The following is a 21013-nucleotide window of genomic DNA, read 5'->3' as shown; positions in this document are numbered from 1 at the left end:
TCTCCTACACCAGATCTAGCATCTTTATTCCTCTCTCATTTCTCTGCTGACCCCTTTTCCAGCATCGATGTCTCTCTACTTTCTCATTCCTCTCTCTCCCCTTTCCCTTATTTGATCTCTCCATTCCACCCTGACCCCTTCCCCCTCCTGTAATCTCCCTACCAGCTGTTTCCTTCCTTTTTTCCTTCTCCCTTCCTTCCTCCCTCCCTCTATCCAACATTAACTCTCTTCCCATCCCTTTCCCTCCTCCCCTCCCAGCAGCATCTCTCCTTCTCCCTTCCCTCCTCCCTCTATCCAACATTAACTCTCTTCCCATCCCTTTCCCTCCTTCCCTCCCAGCAGCATCTCTCCTTCTAACTCACTCCAAATCCAGTAACAGCTCTCCCTTTATCCAGCAGCTTCCCAGCCTCCTACAGTTGCTTCCTCCCCTTCCAGTAGCTCTCAGTACTTGCCTGCAGGAAGTTGTCAGTAAATCACTTCCCTGGCAAGTAGGAGAGCTGGTGGGAGGGGAGACAGCCACTGTGAAGGCTCCCCAGGATCTTGCTCGCACACGCTGACCATCTCCCTCCACCTGCACCTGTATCTGCAGCTCTCTCATTCTAAATGCAACTTCCCTGCGGCCCTCTTCAGCAACTTGGCAGGGGCAGCGATCAAGACAGGCTACCGACGTCGGGACCTTCACTCTCTGAGTCCCGCCTATTTTGTTTCAATTTCCTGTTTCCTAACAGGCGAGACTCTGAGGGAAGGCCCTGACGTCGGCAGCCCTGTCTTGATCGCCTGAGGCTGGCAGGAACCGCAGTCGGGAGGAACTGCAGTCGGCAGGAAATTTAACTGCTGACTTGATTTCGTTAGTCCTGTGCGGACCGGCGGTTGAAGAACAGTGTTCTAGGGGACCAGAGATCTATGGATTGCTTTTGTTATAGAAAATATTGGCGGGCAGGAGCTGCAAGCTTGTGTTCTGTCTCCATCTGCTGGTAGAGGAGTGTCGCTCAGGTTTGAACTTGACTAGTAGGACTTGATGAGCAGACAAGACCAAATTGATTCAATATTTTCAAAAAGTTTTACTGCAGAACATATGCATGAGCTGCTGTAGGTAACCTGGGGATCTGTATAAACTCGCATTTCATTAGATTTATACATACAATAAAATGTACTTTACTTTGAAGCAGATTTATACATTTGACTAGATTCCTCTCCATAAGAATTTATTTTAATTCACTTGAAATTTTTTTACAGCTACGCTGCTTATGCAGCACAGCCAACTCAAGGATATCCACAGGCCACGCAGGTAAGAAAAAATTGCAATTTTGATTTCTCTGTTCATTAGGTTGACTTTATTTTTTCACTTTTTAACATGTACTGACCTAGTAACATTACTTGCATTGTTGCTGAGAAACCCCAGGTACATTTTTATTATCAGGACAAGCAGGCATTATATTCCCGCACTTGGGTGACATCATCCTCAGAACCTGGCACGGACAGTCAGAAAGTGCACTGTCATTTTAAGACTGCCTGTACCACACATGCAGGTGCCTTCCTGCGTGACATTGTCTCGTGGGACTGTCTGTTTTCAGTTTTCTGTGGTGTTGAGAAGTTGTTCTTAGAGCCTCTGTGAGTTTGTTAAACTTGTGCTATTTTGTCTTTGTATTTCTTTTTTCCTCATACGTTGTCATATTTGTTTTGTTTCTGTTTAAATTTTTTATTCATTTTCATACATCCACAAGTGTAACATAGAAATTTAAAACGATCTCATAAAACATACACTTTAATTCCTTTCATGTACCACTGTAAATACAATATATTCTGTATTTAGGAACAATAATAACTGAAATATATGTATTACCTAATATGTATAATAATTGTTATTAAAATTTAAACCCCTCCTTTCCCTCCCCTCCCAATACACATAACAATTATAATAAAAATAATGATAAATATTTTATGAGATAAAATTAAACAAAATGAAACCCACCCCCCTCCCTTCTTAATAAGATTTTTATTATGGAAAAATTATTTCATTCATTACATTCCTTATATTGGGAAGGACTTAGAAAATGCCCCCAACAGAACTGACTCCTCAAAAAGTCGTCTCGCAATGTTACTTCCAATAATGTTTGGAGAATGTGTGCCAAAAAGACGGAGGCTGCAATACCAAGTTACGATTTTACATCGGGAATGGCTGATTCAGAAGAGGATGCTCCTTTTAAAAATCTGGCAACATCTGGATGAAAGGCTAAAAAACCTTTTTCTAATCTGAAAATGATAAAAAGAATTAAATAGCTCCCCTGGTTAAGGCTTGTCTGCTTAGAAACGAGACAACTGAGCAGGAATAAAATCTATAACATCATGAGCGGATTGAAACATGTAAATAGAAATGGTTATTTATCTTTTGTAATGGTCTTAAGACCAGGGGACACTCCATGAAACATAACAGGGAGCAAATTTTAAAACAAATCAAAGGAAGTATGTGCCACTCTGTATGATCAAGGTAGAATTTCTTTTTTGCTGGAGTGAGCCCTAACATATGAGAGTCCTACTTGGTGAAGTTTTGCATGGTCTCTCTCTCAATGACTGGCTCTAATCTCTAGACCTCAAAGAAGCGTACACCCATATTGCTTGTGAGCCGGTAGGATGGATGTAACTCCATTTTCAAGTAGGAACATGCCATTTTCAGTACAAAGTGCCTCTATTTGGTCTGGTATTCGTGAAGTGTTCAGTAGTAGTAGTTGCACTGCTATGCTCATACAGCTTTTATGTGTTCCCTTACCTGGATGATTGGTTGATCAAGGCCTCCACACCTTAACAAGCTCACTAAGCCATGAATGCAACAGTTTTGTCTACTGGAGCTCCTGGGATTCACAGTCAACTATGAGAAATCCCATCTAGAAATCATTCATAGTTCATTGGATCCCTCTTAGACATGACTCAACAAAGACTTGATACTTTAATGTGAATTTGCCAGAAGGTTTCCTCGCATTGCTGTATAATAGCACGTCAAATGCTGAGTCCTTGGCCACATGGCCTTTACAGTACATATAACACCATTTGCTTGTCTACATCTCAGGAAACCTCAGTGGGCACTTTTGACCCAATGTTTTCAAGCAGGGCTGTGGAGTTGGTAGATAAATCCTTCCACTCAGAATCAGTTTCTGGTACCAATGTAATTTGAAAAATATTTTCTGTGACATCGCTGTCTGTGTATAGTCCCTTCCTCTGTAAACCGCTCTGAATTGCTTGTGGTATTTGTGGTATACAAAAATAAAGTTATTATTATTATTACACACAACTGCGACTCCAGGTACCCAAAATTGTCTCCAATTCCGACTTCACAGCCCTGGTTTTATCTGTTTTTAAATCAGGGCTGTGGAGTCAGTAGATAAATCCTTCAACTCAGACTCCTCGGTTTCTGGTACCTCCCGACTCCAGGTATCCAAATTTGTCCCTACTCCGACTCCACAACCCTAGTATCAAGCCACCAGATTGTTATCTCGATGACCAATTGTGATCTCGCATCTCTGAAAGTCATTTTAGTGGTTGTCATTGCCAACCAATCTTTCCATGGGCCTTTTGTTCCGGACGCCACCACATCAAAAGATATTAACAACCGAAACCTCCTTGCTCGGATGGGGAGTCTCGACTGCCTCCATACCCAAGGCTCTTGGAGTCCTCTTGAAAGAGCTCTCCATATCGATCTTCTCAAACTTTGAGCAATCAGTAATGCTCTATACACATTCCAGGATTTTCCCACAGGTAGCACTCATCCACACAGACAACCAGGTAGCCATGTACTATGTGAACAAGCAGAGTGATACAGGTTCTCACCTGCTCTGCCAAGAAGTAATCCATATCTGGTCCTGGGTGATTCCTTGCAACATTTTCCTGAGAGCAGTCTACCTAGCAGGAAAGCAGAATATCTTAACTGACAAGTTGAGCAAACACTTACAACCACATGAGTGATCATTCAACTCCACCACTTTTACATTAGATCTTGGCGGATTGAGGAACCCTAGAAGTGAACTTCTTTGCTTCCTCCTACAGTCACAAACTTCACTCTTCTGATCTAGACTCTACATTCCCAATTTGGAGTCTGAAATCTTTCTCCTTGATTGGCAAGACAAGTTCCTTTATGCTTTCCCTCCATTTCCTCTAATCGGGAAAACTCACTTTACCAAGAACAAGCCTCCATGATTCTCATAGCACCTCACTAGCTGTGTCAGCCATGGCTCTTTCCTGCAACTCAATGTTCAGGAACCCATCACACTTCAAATCTTTCCAACGTTGCTGACGCAAAACAAGAGCTCTCCTCCTTTCACAATTACATTCATTAGCTCTCACAGCATGATATCTCTCTCTAACCAATAAATACCTTTGCATTATCTGCACCAGTTTCAGCCATCATTGAAGCCTCTAGAAAGCCCTTCACACTGCGCTGCTGTCATTTCAAATGGACTCATTCCACAATCAATCTAGTGTAATGTTATCTCACTGGATCCAATTACCTGCCTCTCCCATCAGTTCTAGATTATCTTCTACACCTCTCTAATTCTGGGCTAAAAACTGTTTCAGAGTTCATCTCCGCGCTATTAGTGCTTTTCATGCTTCACTCGACAAAAAAACTATTGTCACATGAAGGACCTTCTCCATACCAGACCTCCAATCAGGCTGCCTCCTGTAACTTGGGATTTTAATGTTCTTTCCACTCTGTAGCCTCCTTTTGAGCCACTCTTGACTTCAATTCTTAGACTAAACTAAACCTTAAGTTTGTATACCGCATCATCTCCACAGAAATAGTTTGGCACGGTTTACAGAATTGGTATAGAAAGGAACTACAAAGAAAGTAGAAGGACTTAGAAGTTTAGAGGGAATTAGTATATCGATGAGGGAGAGGTCATTGCATTTTAGAGAAGAGCCAAGTTTTCAAATGTTTTCGGAAGAGTTGGAGGAAGGTCAGGCTCCGAAGCGGGGTAGTAAAGCTGTTCCAGAGTTCGGTGATCCTGAAGAAGAGGGAAGTCCCTAATTTTTCTGCATGGGATATGCCTTTTAAAGAGGGGAAGGATAGTTTGAGTGGATCTGGTGGTGTTGGGATTAGAGGAGTTCCAAGATAGTGGAAAAAGGGGAGGCAGGATACCGTGTAGAGACTTGAAGGTTAGGCAGGCGCATTTTTAGTGAACCCTAAGGATTACTGGGAGCCAGTGAAGCTTAGACAGAAGCAGGGAGACATGGTCAAATTTGCTTTTCGCGAAGATTAGTTTAGCCGCAGTGTTCTGGATCTGCTGGAGTCTATGAAGGCTTTTCTTTGTCAAGCTTAAGTAGATGGAGTTACAGTAATCCAGTCTGGAAAGAATGATAATTGTGCGAGGACAGCAAAGTGATGTTGATGGAAGCAGGATCTCACTTTCCTTAACATGTGAAGATTGAAAAAGCATTTTTTAACTAAGGAATTAAGGTGGTCATTGAAGGACAGTGTGGAATCAATGATGATGCCCAGAATTTTGCATGAGTGTTCAAGCTGCAATGTGGTGCCAGAAGACAGTGGAATGAGGGTGGGTAGCTGATCTAATTTTGGGCCGAGTCAAAGTAGTTTTGTTTTGGTCTCGTTTAATTTCATTTGTACGGTGAGGGCCCAGGATTGGAGATTCGATATACATGAGGAGATGTTCTCAGAGAGATTGGTGAGGTTAGAGTCGGTCTCGAGGAGGACAAAGATGTCATCAGCGTAAGTGTAAAGTGTTTCCAAGGGGGACAGTTGGAGGAGTTTCAGGGAGGACATATCAACATCGAAGAGAATCGGAGATAGAGGTGAGCCCTGAGGAACTTCACAAATCGGTTTCCACAGGAGGGATGAGGAGCCATTCATGTTAACGAAGTAGGAGCGGGAACTAGAGGTCTGCACGGGAACGGGGATCGCGGGGATCCCGCGGGTTCCCCCCCTGGCCCACGGGACTCCCACGGGTTCCCCCCCTGGCCCACGGGACTCCCACGGGGACGCCCACGGGACTCCCACGGGGATGCCCCCCTGACCCACGGGACTCCCACGGGGACGCCCCCTTGCCCACGGGACTCCCACGGGGATGAAAACAACCTACCTAAATTCTGGCGATGCAAGCATGCAGCTTACAAGTCTGGCGTCGCGTCGGGAAATAGCCATGTTGAGCAGTGAGCTCAGCACGTACACAGATGAAAGCCTTGCTTGCTGATTGGTCCGGCGGCCCCGCCCCACCGTGCCGCCGGACCAATCAGCAAGCAAGGCTTTCATCTGTGTACGTGCTGAGCTCACTGCTCAGCATGGCTATTTCCCGACGCGGGCATTAGGCTGTTTTTTGTCATTTCGGGTGGGGGATGGCAGCGGCAGCAGCAGCCTGAAAAAGAAATCATCCTGGCCGGGTTCGGTGTCATGCTCCGGAGCTTCTACAGCCTTCCTATCTCCCTCTCCCTTCTACCTGCGGCTCTCTTCGGCAACTCAGCAGCAACGATCGACACAAGCTTCTGGCGTCGGGGCCTACCCTCTGCGAGTCCCGCTTGTTTCAACTTCCTTTTTCCACAAAGGTGGGACTCGTAGAGGGAAGGCCTCGATGTCGGCAGCTTGTCTTGATCACCGCTGCTGACGAGTTGCTTAAGAGAGCCGCGGAGCAGGGGGGTGTTGCCAGGTGCAGGTAGAAGGGAGAGGGCCAGATGCAGGACTCGTGGGTGAGGGAGGAGAAGAGAGAGGGGAGAGAAACAAAAGGAAATATTTCATACTGGGCTGGGCCGGAGTGGAGAGAGGGTGGAAAGATTCTGGCTACAGGGTGCAGTAACAAAGGAAAAGGGGGGAAAGCTGAAAATGGAGATAGTGACACAAAGAAGAGAAAGGGTAAGCAGGACCTTCTGAATAAGGATAGAGATACAGAGGGGACATGAAGAGGAGGTGAAATAGAGACATAGAAGTAATGCTGAAAAAGTGTGTGTGGGGGGGGGGGGAGATAAAGACATTGAAAGGGTAAATGGTGAATATGGGGTAAAGACAAGGACAGAGACAAATGAAGATTCTGAAAAAGTGGTGAGATAGGGATATAGGTGAGATGGACACAAAGAAGGGTGATGCTGGAAAATAGGTGGAATGGTAATTCTGACAGACACAGAAGGGAAATGCTGGATCAAGGAGAGATGGGGCTCAGGCTGGATGGAATGAGGAGAAATGCCTTGTTGGCCCGGAACTTCCTCTCCTACGTCAGAATTGACGTCAGGGAGCGGAATGCTGGTCAGCGCGACGCTTCTGCAGGGAAAGCTTGGGACAGCGGTGGCTTGGGGACTATTCCCCGATGGCGGTGGCAGCAAACCGAGTGGCTTGGGGGAGGGCACGGAGAAAGAAAGAAAGGGGGCAGACAGAGAGACAGAAAGAAGGGGGAACAGGGAGACAGAAAGAAAAAGTTGGGGGAGAGAATGAGGTCTGGAGGAGAGGAAACATACAGGAGGCTGAAAGAAAGGAAGAAAGATTGGATGCACAGTCAGAAGAAGAAAGTGCAACCAGAGACTCATGAAATCACCAAACAGCAAAGATAGGAAAAATGATTTTATTTTCAAATTAGTGATCAAAATGTGTCTGTTTTGAGAATTTATATCTGCTGTCTATATTTTGCACTATGGCTCCCTTTTACTAAACCGCAATATTGTTTTTTAGCGCAGGGAGCCTATGAGCATTGAGAGCAGCGCGAGGCATTCAGCGTAACTCCCTGTGCTAAAACCTACTATTGTGGTTTAGTAAAAAGGGAGGGGGTGTATTTGTCTATTTTTGTATTTTGTTACCGAGGTGACATTGCATAGAGTCATCTGCCTTGGGAAATGTATATGGCAGATATCTTTGTTTTGTGTTCAAAAGAAAAGGAAATGCATTTCTGGTTTTATTTCTACAGTGTTGAAGTACTTGTTGGCCCTTGCTGTGACTGGTGGGGATCCCCAAGCACCGCCAGCAGAGGACCTCCTCTAGAGATGGTCAGAACTCCCCTCCACCAAGCGCAGCAGTCGCTGGCAGCATCCATGAGCCACTGAGGTGCCAGCATCTGTGACTCAGGGACGCTACTGCTGCCTGCCAAGCTTGGCAAAAGGGACCCCAGGCCAACTGCAAAGGAAGTCCTCAGCTGACAGTTTGTGGGTTCTCATCAGCTGAGTATTTATATTTTATATTTACATTAGAGGTTCTGGTAGAAACCCATTTACAAAGTATGTATTCTTCCCAATTAATATTTCCAAATTAATAGTCTCTTTGCTTATTTGTAAATGGGTCTCTACCAGAGCCTTTAATTCAGTAGCATAATTAAATAAAATAACTATTTCTGAAGTTTATAGGGAAGGATGGTGACGGAGGGGATTCCTCGCGGGGACGGGTGGGGACGGAGGGGATTCCTCGCGGGGACGGGTGGGGACGGAGGGGATTCCTCGCGGGGACGGGTGGGGACGGAGGGGATTCCTCGCGGGGACGGGTGGGGACGGAGGGATTCCTCACGGGGACGGGTGGGGACGGAGGGATTCCTCACGGGGACGGGTGGGGATGGGTGGGATTTTGGCGGGGACGGGTGGGGACGGGTGGGATTTCTGTCCCCGCGCAACTCTCTAGCGGGAACGTAAGAATTTTGAGAACCAATCTAATACTGTTAAGTTTATGCCAATTTCAGAAAGTTGGAAAATTAGTATATCATGATGGACCATGTCGAAAGCTGCAGAAAGGTCGAATTGAAGAAGAACAGCAAACTTATTGCAAGAGTGAAGATGTTGGACCTTTGAGATTAATGAGGCCAATAGGGATTCAGTGCTGAAGTTGGGTCTGAAGCCGTGTTGGTAGGGTAGGAGAATGGAGAATCTTTCAAGAAAGGATGAAAGTTGGGTAGATATGATGGACTCCAGCAACTTGGTCAGGAGAAGAATATTTGCTATTGGGCGATAGCTAGATGGTATGGTGGGGTCTAGATCAGATTTTTTTCAGTAGTGAGGATAGGGCAATGTGTCCCATTTCTGCAGAGAATAGGCCTGAAAGTAAGGCAGAGTTTATAAGTTTGGTGAGAGATGAGATGGTTTGTGTGGGAATATTCTCGTAAAGGTAGGAGGGGAAAGGGTCCAAGGTACAGTTGCAGGATTTCAACTTGAGGCAGAGTTTGGCGACCTGGGAATCAGATACGAGCTCGAAGGTGGTCCAGGATCTGTCGGCTGGAATATGGTTGGCGACGGTTAGAGTGGGGTTGGAGTCGGTGGATACCAGAGAGTTGTAAGAGGGTGCTGGTGGGAACGAGCATCGTAAGGTAGTGACTTTTTCATTGAAGAATTTTGCTAGATCGTCTGCAGATGGAGAGGAGGGGAGTGTGGTGGTGTCATGTTTTGAGGATATGGTGCGCCAGATATTGAACAAAGTATTACTTTGGTTGTTGGACCTGGAGATTTTGTTACCGTAGTAATTCTTCCTTGCTTTTTTTTAGTTCGGTATTGTATGATTTAATAGTAACCCTCCAGGATTGTCTGTCTGTGGGGGATTTAGATTTTTTCCATTTGCGTTCCAGTATTCGACATTTCTGCTTCAGTTCTCTGTGGTATGGAAGGTACCAGGGGGCCTTGCGGGAGTAGGAGATTGTTTTAGTGGATAGTGGTGCAAGGGAGTGGTAGGTGGGTGATCCAGGTGTGCCAATTGGATTCAGGGTTTGGAGGGTTAGGAATGGTGTTATTTGGAATGATGCTGAGAAAAAAAAGTCAAATTTCACCAGAAAATAACAAGCTTTTACTAGTCATGACAGGGGTTGCCATTCAGCATATAACCAATAACTGGAAGAATCATAGTAACCTTAATTATACATTTTGGTGGAATACAATTTGTCATATATTCAAAATGGAAAGAGTAATAGCAATACAAAGAGGGACATATCCTAAATTTATAAAAATATGGGGACCATTGACAAAGTATTGTACTGAATGAATAGTAGGATTTATCTTCTTCTTTTCTTCTTTTTCTTGTCTTATTTATGGCATACATGGAGGGGGGTAGTGAAAATAATTTTACATAACATGTTATAATATGGTATACAATATGTATAAGGTGATTGAAAAGTACTTGAAGGGTGGGAGAGGGGATAAAAAAATTTGTTCAGAATATTATGTAATAGATATAAAAGTGATATTGTGTATTCATTAGTTGTAACTCAATATTTTGTACACTTCATGTAAAATATGAAAATGAATAAAGAATTATTTAAAAAAAAAAAAAAAAAAATGGAATGGTGGGAATTAGGTTGAGGAATTTGGTCCAGAACAGTTCGCTAGCGATTTTTTTTCGGAAGGTAATGGAGTTTGAGGAACGAGGTGGGGACCCAAGGTGAGACATGAAAAGGGGAGGCAAAAAGCCCCTAGGAAGTGGTCAGACCAAGGGCCATGATCCCAACGACGGTCATCGACCGAAGTTTTGTAATCGATGAGATCGAAGAAACTGATGATGTCTAGCGTGTTCCCCTTTTCATGGGTTGGAGAGAGTGCCGGTGGGGGGAAGCCTAAAGAAGTGAAGAAGTTAATGAAATCAGTTGCATCCTTATTGGTGGTATCGTTTAGGTGGAGATTAATATCACCAATGATTAGTAATCTATGAAATTTGAGGAAGGCGTTTGTAATGGTCTCGAGGACGGGTTCAGAGGATTTGTTCCAGGGGGACGGTGGACGATATAATAGTAGGATACCCAGTGGGTGAGGATGGAGTTCGTCGTTGACAGAGACTAACATATATTCTAGAGAGGCATGGCTGCCCTTTTCGAGAAGCTGGACATCGAAGAATGATTTGTGGAGGAGTGCCAAGCCACCTCCTTTTCGGTTAATTCTGGGGGAGAAGAGGCCTTGGTAACCGTGAGAACAAAGCTCGTTTTGTGTAAATATGTCGTCTTTTGCAGTCCATGATTCTGTGATGAAAAGGAATCCAGGTTCAAGATCTTCAAGTAGGTCCTTCAAAATTTGGGTTTTGTTGCATGCGGATCTGGTATTGCAGTAAAGTGACAGGACTGGGGTGAGCGAGTCAAAGGCAAGGTTGGGAAAGTTGGCAGGGGGAATGGGCTTTAAGGAGGCATGATTAGTTCTTCGTGGGTTTTTTTTTTTTTTTTGAAAGAATGATTTCTGGTGCGCAATAGCGTGGGGATTTTGATGCCTGGGCAAATAGTACTGACATTTATGGGGTCGGGTAAGTTGGGAGAGGGGGGTTTCAGGCAGAGGGTGATATTGGAGGATGTGCAGTGAAGGAGAAGAAGAATCCACGGGTGTGGCTTCATGTTGGGGTTGGGGAGGCCTATGGGAGGGCTAGGAGGCAGGAATAGAGGAAAGTCTTGGCAATTGGGTAGGACTAGAGCAATTAAGAATCTGGTGGACCTTAGCAGTTGGGCAGAGCATAAACAATTAGGTAGAATCTAGTGGATCCTAGAGATTGGGCAGAACTTAAGCAATTAAATAGGTTTGGCAATTGGGCAGAACTAGAACAATTAGTTAGAATCTGGTGAATCCATAGCAATTGGATAGAGCTTAATACAATTAAATAAAATCTGGTGAACTTAAGCAATTGGATAGAGCTTAATACAATTGAAGGAATCAAGTGATCCTTAGCAGAATATAAGCAATTAGCAATTGGGCAGAACTTAGATGAATTAAGCGAATTGGGCAGAACTTAAACAAATTAAACTTAAACAAATTGTGTAGAAATTAAACGAAATCAAGCCTGAGCCCGAGTGATTCTAACAAACGGGGGCTTGCTGCTAACGACCGGTGTTTAAGCAGGGTCATGAAGTTCTCCTTTCCTGGCTGGCTGTGGGGGGGAAACGGACCGAAACTCGGGCAAGTGAGCCGGGGAATGGTGGCTAAGAGGAATAAAGATTTTCTCCCCTGCTGGATCAGGGAAGGGGTGGAGCAGAGGCCAGGTGCCCTGCTGGAGAGGGCTTCGACGTCTTACTTGGATAGTAACCTTCCTTATCATTCATGTCTGCACGTTGAGTTGGTGAACTTTAAACACTTGTGCCAGATTTTCCTATACAACAGGCCTGCAGAACTCTGGCCCTCAAGGGCCAAATCCATTCAGGTTTTTAGGATTTCCCCAGTGAATTTGCATGAGATCTATTTGCCTGCACTGCTTCCATTAGTATGCATATTGATCTCATGCATATTCATTTGGGAAATTCTGAAAACCTAGCCTGGTGAGAGCCAAATTTGGCCACTCTTGCTATACAATGTTCTACCATGACAGGGTGGTTCTTCACACTCATCCCAAGTTCCTCCTGAAGGCTCTCTGATTTCAGATAAACCAGTCCATAGTTCTCCTGGTCTTATTTCCAAGACCACATTCTCACTCTGGTGAAGCAGAATGCCACACATTTGACTATAAATGTGCTCTTGCACCAAATCTCACAACTTCCATCAACTGTTTCTGTCTTTTGATCCAAACGGACTTCGAACTCCTGTCACCAAGAGAACTATCCCAACATGGCTGGCGGACTGTATCTCCTTTTGCTATGCTGTGACTGGGCTGATGCTTGGCCATTTTGCGGAACGTAAAATTCAAGCAATGGCAACTTCAGTAGCTCATCTATGTTCTACTCCCATTGTGGACATCTGTAAAGCAGCCACCTGGTCCTCAGTTCAAACTTTCACATCCCACTATTTGGACAGTCATTCTAGACAGGATAGCCAATTTGCTTAAGCAGTTTTACAAAACTTATTCTCCACTTAGTTGTCAACTTCCCTTCAACCCTTTTGGTTTTGCCAGGCTCATGGTAGTTGTCAATAACCCTCTTCTCAGAGGCATGATCCTGGCAACTAGGAAGTCCTACTTGTGAGAATATACTGCCTGCTTGGCTTCGGATAAAACATAGTTACTCACCTGTAGCGGGTATTATCTGAGGACTGTAGGCAGATACTCACAAACCTCTCTCCTCCCCTAGTTGGCTTCTTAGCTTTGTTATTGAACTGATGGCCCAGCGCGCTGATGGATGATATGGGCAGTCTTAGAATTTAAGTGGCATACACTTTTTGACTGTCTGTGACAGGTCCCATAGATGACACCCACATGTGAGAATATCTGCCAGCTGTTCTCGGATAACACCTGCTACAGGTAAGTAAGTAACTGTGCTTTTTGTATTTTTAAAATGTAAAATTCCAAAATTAGGAAAAACAATTGGGTACAATAGAAAAATCAGACAAAATAAGGTAAAATCAATCCCTCATTAATGGAGAACCAAACTGAAAGGAAGAATACTTCTCAGCATAGCTAATCAAAAGAACCCTTATACTAACATACAACAGTCACTCCAACCAAGGTCAATCAATATTTTACAGACATCTCTTTTCTGCAAGCTGAAGAGCCCTAGCTGCTTTAACCTTTCCTCCATAGGGAAGTTATCCCATCCCCTTTATAATTTATTGCCCTTCTTTGTACCTTTTCTAATTCCATTGTATCTTTTTTGAGATGCAACATCCAGAATTGCAAACGGTATTTGAGGTGCACATTACTTCAGAACTGCAGGTCAAGAGATACTCATTTAGTGGTATTAAAAAAAAAAAAGAGGGTTTTCTGCTTCATTTTGAACCTCAAAGGGGTGAACTTCTTGGAAATCTTGTGTTGCCTTTATAATGGCAGGCAGAGAAGGCGGTTGTGTTTGAACTAGCCGTGCTGCCTGATTGATGCCTACTTGCACATTCCAATCAGAGATTGATTAATTTTTATTTTCTATACCATTCTCCCAAGGGAGCTCAGAACAGTTTACATGAATTTATTCAGGAACTCAAGCATTGCAAAAGTTTTGTTCGCTGCTTATACTTGGCTGGCATTTTCCAAGGTGAGGGTGATATTGTTGGCCTTTTTTTTCCAGGTTTTAGATTGGCCATCGGTACAAATGACCTTCCAAACATAGATACTTCAATCTGTTAATCCTGTAACTAACAAATAGAACTTACACCTCACAAATAAAATCTCCCACACCACACACATTCAGTGCATGGCTTAATAATCCATGGAGTCAGTTGGGGTTGGCTGGTTTCAAGTTTGTTTGATATACCATCCTTTAGAAGACTACATAGGCAGTTTACAATAAAAAAAATATATATAATGCCATGTATATATACAACAGAAGAAAAGTATAAATATTAAATCCTCCTGCACTGATCCTATTCCCCTCCATCCGAAGGGTCGAAGGTAGGAATAGGATATAAAATTTGTTGGTCAAGTATGAAGAGCATCACTAAAAAAAGGTCTTAAGTCCCTTTTTAAAATTGCATTATGGATGATTCCAGATGTAGTGTTATAGGAAGTGAATTCCAGAGAGCAGGACCTGTTACGAGAAATGACCCAAAAAGAAGGAATAACTAAACAGTTGTGATGCAGTGATTGTAAAAACAGGTGTCATGGAATCAAGATATGAAAGTTATAGCAGCTGTCCTAAGTGATGAACCTTAGACTATCATTAGCATAAAAGAGGCAGCTAATGTTCTTGTGAAAAGTAGCAGTCATGTGGCTGAATTTCTTTGAATTAGTAATCATCTTTACTGCCATAGTTTACACTGGAGGATTCTTGAGGAAGTTTCATAGAAAATTACCTGGAGGACAAGGTTCCTTTGTGGTTCAGATTTTTTATAGAGATGAGTTGCTTGGTTTGGTTTGCTCAAATCCTTGCTGTCCTCAAGGTCTGAGGAGTACCTAATGGAGACTTCACAGTAGGTGCTCTTATGGAGGGGATGAAGCCCTCCCAGGCTTTTTGCTTTCATAAAGGAAATGATAGCAGAATTGAATGCTTCAGATGCAGAGTTTAAGGTTGGATACTTATTGGTGCAGCGCTATCCTATTCCTTTGTAGGATCCAAGAGAACCTTTGTGGCTTGTGGATGTGTTAGTTTTGGTGGTGAGTAAGATGATGATCTTGGTAGAGAAGTGTTACCCTGAAACATATGCAGAACATTAGATAATAGATTTTTATATATATATCCCGTCATACTTTTCAGTTCAAGACAGTTTACAACAAGAGAGGCTGCATGAATGCAGTGAAGTTACATCATGAGCATGAAATAGGAGGAAACAAACAGGCATGTAACGTATTTATTTATAATAGGAGGTAGGAGCATGCCAGAAGACGTAGTGCAGGGGTCTCTAAAAGTCCCTCCTTGAGGGTCGCAATCCAGTTGGGTTTTTAGGATTTTCCCAATGAATATGCATGAGATCTATGTGCTTGCACTGCTTTCAATGCATATTCATTAGGGAAATCCTGAAAACCCGACTGGATTGCGGCCCTCAAGGAGGGACTTTGAGATCCCTGGCGTAGAGGAAATCATTTGAGGAAGTGTAAACAAATTTGTCAAATGGGTTTTCAGTGATCTTCTTTATAATTGGTATGACGACGAGTTAAGGAGTAAGTCACTTAAGAGTGTTCCAGATTCCTGCTTGGAAGGAAAGTGTCTTGTCGAGGAATCTTTTGAATTGGCATCCTTTGGGAGTCGGAAAGGCAAATAGTAATGTTCTGCGTGAGAAGTGGAGTTTGTCTTGGAGAACAAAGTGTTTCAGAAGGTAGGTGGGTGCAGGGCTGAAGTGTTTTGAAGCATAGGCAACAGAATTTGAAAATTATTCTGGCCTCGACTGGTGGTCAGTGCAGTTTTTTGAAATATGGAGTGATGTGGTAGGATTTGCGGATGACACCAAACTCTGCAGCAGAGTTAGGAACACAGAGGAGTGTGAAGACCTGCAAAGGGACCTAAGCAAACTGGAAGAGTGGGCAAACAAATGGCAAATGTGCTTTAACATAGAAAAATGCAAGGTCATGCATATAGGGAAAAGGAACCCGAGGTACAGCTACAAAATGGGGGGAACATTGCTGGGGGAGAGTAATCTTGAAAAAGACTTGGGTGTACTGGTGGATACAACAATGAAATCAGCGCAATGTGCAGCGGCCTCGAAGAAAGCTAACAGAATGCTGGGCATCATTAAGAAGGGAATTACTTCCAGGACGAAGGAAGTCGTCATGCCACTGTATCGTGCAATGGTGCGCCCGCATCTAGAGTACTGCATCCAATATTGGTCGCCGTACCTCAAGAAAGACATGGCGATACTTGAGAAGGTCCAGAGAAGAGCTACGAAAATGATAAATGGTATGGAGGACTGTTCATACGCTGACAGGCTGGACAAGCTGGGTCTCGTCTCCCTGGAAAAGAGGAGGCTTAGGGGGAGATATGATAGAAACTTTCAAGATCATGAAGGGCATGGAGAAGTAGACAAGGATAGATTCTTCAAACTACGGGGAACCACAAGCACAAGAGGGCACTTGGAGAAACTGGAAGGGGACAAGTTTAGAACCAATGCCAGGAGGTTCTTCACACAGAGGGTGATGGACACGTGGAACGTGCTCCCGGAGGAAGTGGTCAGGCAGAGTACACTACGGGGATTCAAAGAGGGATTGGATGGATTCCTGAAGGATAGGGGGATTGAGGGATACAGATAGGGGCCGATATGAGAATGGAAAGAGTATAGATAAAAACAAGGGGGCTTTAGGGCTAAAGCAAGATAACCTGACGAGTCCTGGACCTGATGGGCTATAGGGCTAAATCAAGATTACCTGACGGGTCGTGGACCTGATGGGCGCGATGGACCTCTGGTCTGACCCAGTGGAGGCAAATTCTTATGTCTTATTATTTTTTCAGGTCAAAAATCAGTCATGGCTGTGTTTTGGATTGTTCTCAAACTTTTGGTGGTTGTTGTTTTTGTGGGTTTTTTTTTTTTTTTGTAGGATCCTAGGTAAATGATGTTGCAGTAGTCCAGCGAGTTTAGGATTAGTGATTGTACTAATAGTCTGAATTATGCGAAGTCGAAGTATTGTTTTATCGTACGTCGTTTCCATAGTAGGCAGAAGCAATTTTTTTACTAAGATGTCGGTGTGGGCGTCGAATGTCAGTTGTTGGTTTAAGGTAACTCCTAGGATTTTTATACTGGGGTTAATAGGAAAGTTTCTCCCTTCTAAGATTTCTTTGTATTTGTTCATTGGGGTGGCCATGAATATTTGTTTTTTTCAGGGTTTAGTTTTAGTTTACTCACAGAGCCCCACTGAGTCAAGCTTTTGAGGCAATGATTAGCTTTGCAGATGGCAGTTTGCAGGGTCTATGTGACTCGGGCTCCCCCTCCTGTGAGCTGAGTACCAGTAGTTGCAGTTTGACATCCTTCCCCCCCCCCCCCCCCCTCAAGGAGGGGAAGGTTTGGTGGATACCTGGTATGATAACTTCTGCCAAGACGACAACTTTGTTAGTGGGTGGGGGGGGGGGCTTTTTGGCTGAAGAATTGATCTGCAGATGTGGCTGGAAGGCTCTGTTTTCCTGGACAGCGGAAGCAGGAAGTTGTGTGACCACGCATACGGTACTGTACCAGTACTCTGGATCGCCAAGACATGCTTGCCAAATAGTGCCTTATTTTCGGGGGGGGGGGGCATATATTTCCCAGGTGGGGAAAAAAAGGGGGGTGTCTTACTAAAGGAGGAGGTCCTATAATGGGGGAAACACGGTAAGATGCCTAGTCTTCCAGAAGATTGGACCAAGATGAACAGCAAGTTTGCTTCCTATTATTAATTTCTGTAGTGCTGCAAGACATATGCAGTACTATACAATAATTATTTAAGAGACAATCACTGCTTAATAGAGCTTACTAAACTAAACCTTAAGTTTATATACCGCATCATCTCCACGGAAGTAGAGCTTGGCACGGTTTACAAGAACTTAAAAATGAGAAAGGGTAGGAAAAGGTTTACATAAGTTTATAAGTTGAGTGGAAAAGTAAGGGAAAAAAGAAATTACATGTTAGAGAAGAGCCAGGTTTTTAGTTGCTTGTGGAATAAATGGAGGGAGCTCAGGTTCTGCAGCGGGATGGTAAGGTCATTTCAGAGACCTGTGATTTTGAATAGAAGTGATTTTCCCAGTTTACCTGCGTGGAGAATACCATGTAGGGAGGGGAAGGATAGTTTTAATTTATGGGCGGTCCTGGTGGAGTAAGGGCACGAGGAGTTGAAAGAAAGTGGGATTAGGGAAGGAAGGATGCCGTGAATAATCTTAAAAGCCAGGCAAGAGCAAACAGATGAACGAGACATATAGGGGTTAGGGAATTCCTTATAGAGGGAATGATAAAACAGACATCGATAAGAGGATAACAGTAGCCTCAAAAAAAGTGGTCTCTTAGCCTAGATTTGAACACTGCCAGAGTCTGAGCTTGATGTACTGACTCAGACAATTTGTTCAGGCATATTGTGCAGCAAGAGTTTTGTTTAGAGAGGAGCATAGATATGGATTGGGCAGTGTCAGTGGTACTGTATATACTCTAATATAAGTCGAGACCCCCCCTTTTCCCCCCCTTTTCCACCCAGAGAGGAGGAAAAATGGTTGACTCGAATATGTCGGGCAGCTCAATATTCAAGTGTCCTGACCCGTCAGACTCTGCGCCCAGTCCCCTTCCTTCCTCCCGTCCCCTCTCGGGTTCTGTGGCAAGCCCCCTTCCTTCCTCCCCTCCCCTGTCAGGCTCTGCACCCAGCACCCTTCCATCCTGCCTTCCCCTGTCAGGCTCTGCACTCTCCCTCCCAGGCTCTGCCCTCTGTCCCCCCCCCCTCCCTGCCCTATCTTCCTACCTCTGCCAATCTGGTGGAGGTGCAGCGGGCAGGAGCAAACTTTCTGAACTCCTGCCCCACTGCTAACCAACTGCACGGATCCACTTAGTTCATCTTAGCGGTATGAACAGCAGCGCGATTTGGCGCTGCTTCTCGGCGCTGAGCGGCTTCCTGCATTGTTGGTGATTTTATACTAAGGAGGGGATGAGTTATTTTGCACTCGAGTGACTAGATGGCATTTTGAGTGAAAAGGAGATGGAAAACTGACTAACCTGGCTCTGCCTACTTGAGAAAAATCTGTGTTGTGAAAGGTCTGGCAACGTCCTATGTCTTGAGCTTTGGATTTATGGAAAATGTATTATCCCAGGACAAGCAGGCATGATATTCTCACATGTGGGTGACGTCATCTACGGAGCCCCGATGCGGAAGCATTTTCAAGCAAACTTGATTGAAGATTTAAGTTTGCTCTGCTGCTCCACGCATGTGTGCCTTCCTGCTCCACTAGGGGGTGCATCCCCTCGTGGTCTCCAGTTCAAAATTTTCCGCTGAGCCTAGAAGTCGTGTTTTTTCAGGCTCTGCCCCAACTGCCTTCTAGCACCGCGATTTCTTGCTTTTTCATCGTTTAAGTCGCTGTGCGCAAAAGTTTTACCTTCTTCAACTTGATTCCTGCTTCGTTTGATCGACCCGGAGGCTTCCGGGTCCCCGTGGCCGCGTGGCTACTCGAGCCGCGGCCACTTTCGATTCTATGTCCTGGCTTTAAAAAGTGCACCCGGTGCGAGCGGCTTCTTTCCATCACAGACCCGCATCGCCGGTGCATCCTCTGCCTGGGGGCCGCTCATCCAACCGACTCCTGCCCCCAGTGCGCTACTTTCCAGAACCGGGCCCTACGTCGAAGGAAAGCCCGCATGGCGGATCTTTTCGCCCCAGACCAACCCTCTACATCGGCCTCGAGGTCGGCCCCGGCCTTGACCTCGGCCCCGAATACCTCGGCATCGCCTCGAGACTCGACTCCGAAGTCCTCTGGACAACAGAAAGCCTCGGCTCCAGGTAAGTCCCCTCTTCCCTCTTCAGGTTCTGTACCAGTGAAGAAACCAACCTCGGGGACACCGGCGACGCATGGCGGAAGTCCCATGCTTACAAAGCCCTCCAAGCCTTCGGGTCGTGCCTCCACCACACGGGAATACTCTGATATGAGGTCGCCCCCGGTGGAGTGCACCGAGGCAGGGGACATGCCCTCGATGCTGTCCGTGCCCGTCTTCCAGGACCTACTCCGAGCAATGATCTCGTCGGAGCTGTCCGCTGCAATGGCCCATCTACAACCGGCCTCTGCCTCGACCTCGACCCCGCATGTGCCAGACCAGCCTGAGCCTCGCATCGAGCCACCTCGGGGGAAAGTGCGCAAGCTTCGCCGCATCTCATCCTCCTCGGACTCCTCGCCGAGGCACCCGAGGCGCTCTCCCTCCACAGACCGCCACAGGGCAAAACGTCGGGCCAAACCGACAGAAACCTCGAACCGCCGTACCTCTAAGAAGGCCCGGGGTTCTCCCACTCTACGAGGACGTTCACCTACACCTCGTACGGGACCGCTGAGGGTGGCGGAGTTATCACTCTCCAACCCACGCATCCTCCGAACTCCCCCTCGGACCGGGGCTCCGATCCGAGGTATCGGGCTTTCACCGAGGGAGTCCGGGTCGAGGTCACCGATCCGACATCGATCGGTACCCCGAACCCCGGCATCGTCTCCTCGAGACGTCTGAGATCCACGACCCCGGAACACTTTCACAGTGCTTCCCCGGCTTCGGAGCTTGGATCGGAGCAGGAACCTCGCTACTCGAGGGAAGCCTCCCCTTACTTCTCCACCTGACTAAGGTCTCGTTCACCGACCCCGCACTGGGCCTCGGGAACATCCCGACCATCCTTCTCGCGCTTTGTCCAGGACATGGGCCACGCTTTGAATTTAGACCTCCAGTCCGACTCCAGATACTCTAAAGAATACCTAGCGGAACTGGATATGCCATCACTGCCCAGAGAGTCCCTTCGCTTGCCGCCTAACCCAATACTCCAACAGACTCTCTTCAGGAACCTGGAGACCCCCTATATGGTCACAGCCGTGCCCTCCAAAATGGAGGCCAAGTACCGCACAGTACCCTTTCCGGGATTTGAACAACCGCAGCTCTCCCACCAGTCGCTGTTAGTAGAATCCTCCCTAAAAAAGGCCCACCCCTCCCGGGTCTCAGCGGCGGTCCCCCCAGGCCGAGAAGGCCGAACCCTAGACAAGTTCGGCAGGAGACTATACCAAAATGCGATGATGGCCTCTAGGGTGCAAAGCTACACTTTCACCTTCACATCCTACCTCAAACACCTCATTGGACTACTGAGAGCCTTTGAGACTGACCTACCGGCCTCCCGCCAAGG

The 21013-nt window shown here is 45.6% G+C and overlaps 1 protein-coding gene across 2 annotated transcripts in view; it reads left to right on the top strand.

Annotated features, from left to right (window-relative positions):
• The window catches only part of EWSR1 (EWS RNA binding protein 1), a 217481-nt gene that overhangs the window by 18289 nt on the left and 178179 nt on the right, over positions 1 to 21013 (top strand). For both annotated transcript variants that reach the window (XM_033956837.1, XM_033956836.1), the window contains exon 3: positions 1237 to 1288. In XM_033956837.1, the coding sequence (XP_033812728.1) occupies positions 1237 to 1288 (52 nt within the window). The remainder of the gene's footprint in view (positions 1 to 1236; positions 1289 to 21013) is intronic.

This window comes from Geotrypetes seraphini, chromosome 8 (assembly GCF_902459505.1).
Source record: "Geotrypetes seraphini chromosome 8, aGeoSer1.1, whole genome shotgun sequence".
NCBI classification, from domain to species: Eukaryota; Metazoa; Chordata; class Amphibia; order Gymnophiona; family Dermophiidae; genus Geotrypetes; species Geotrypetes seraphini.
The sequence above is the reverse complement of the archived record's forward strand: the minus strand, read 5'-3'. Positions and strand labels throughout refer to the sequence as shown.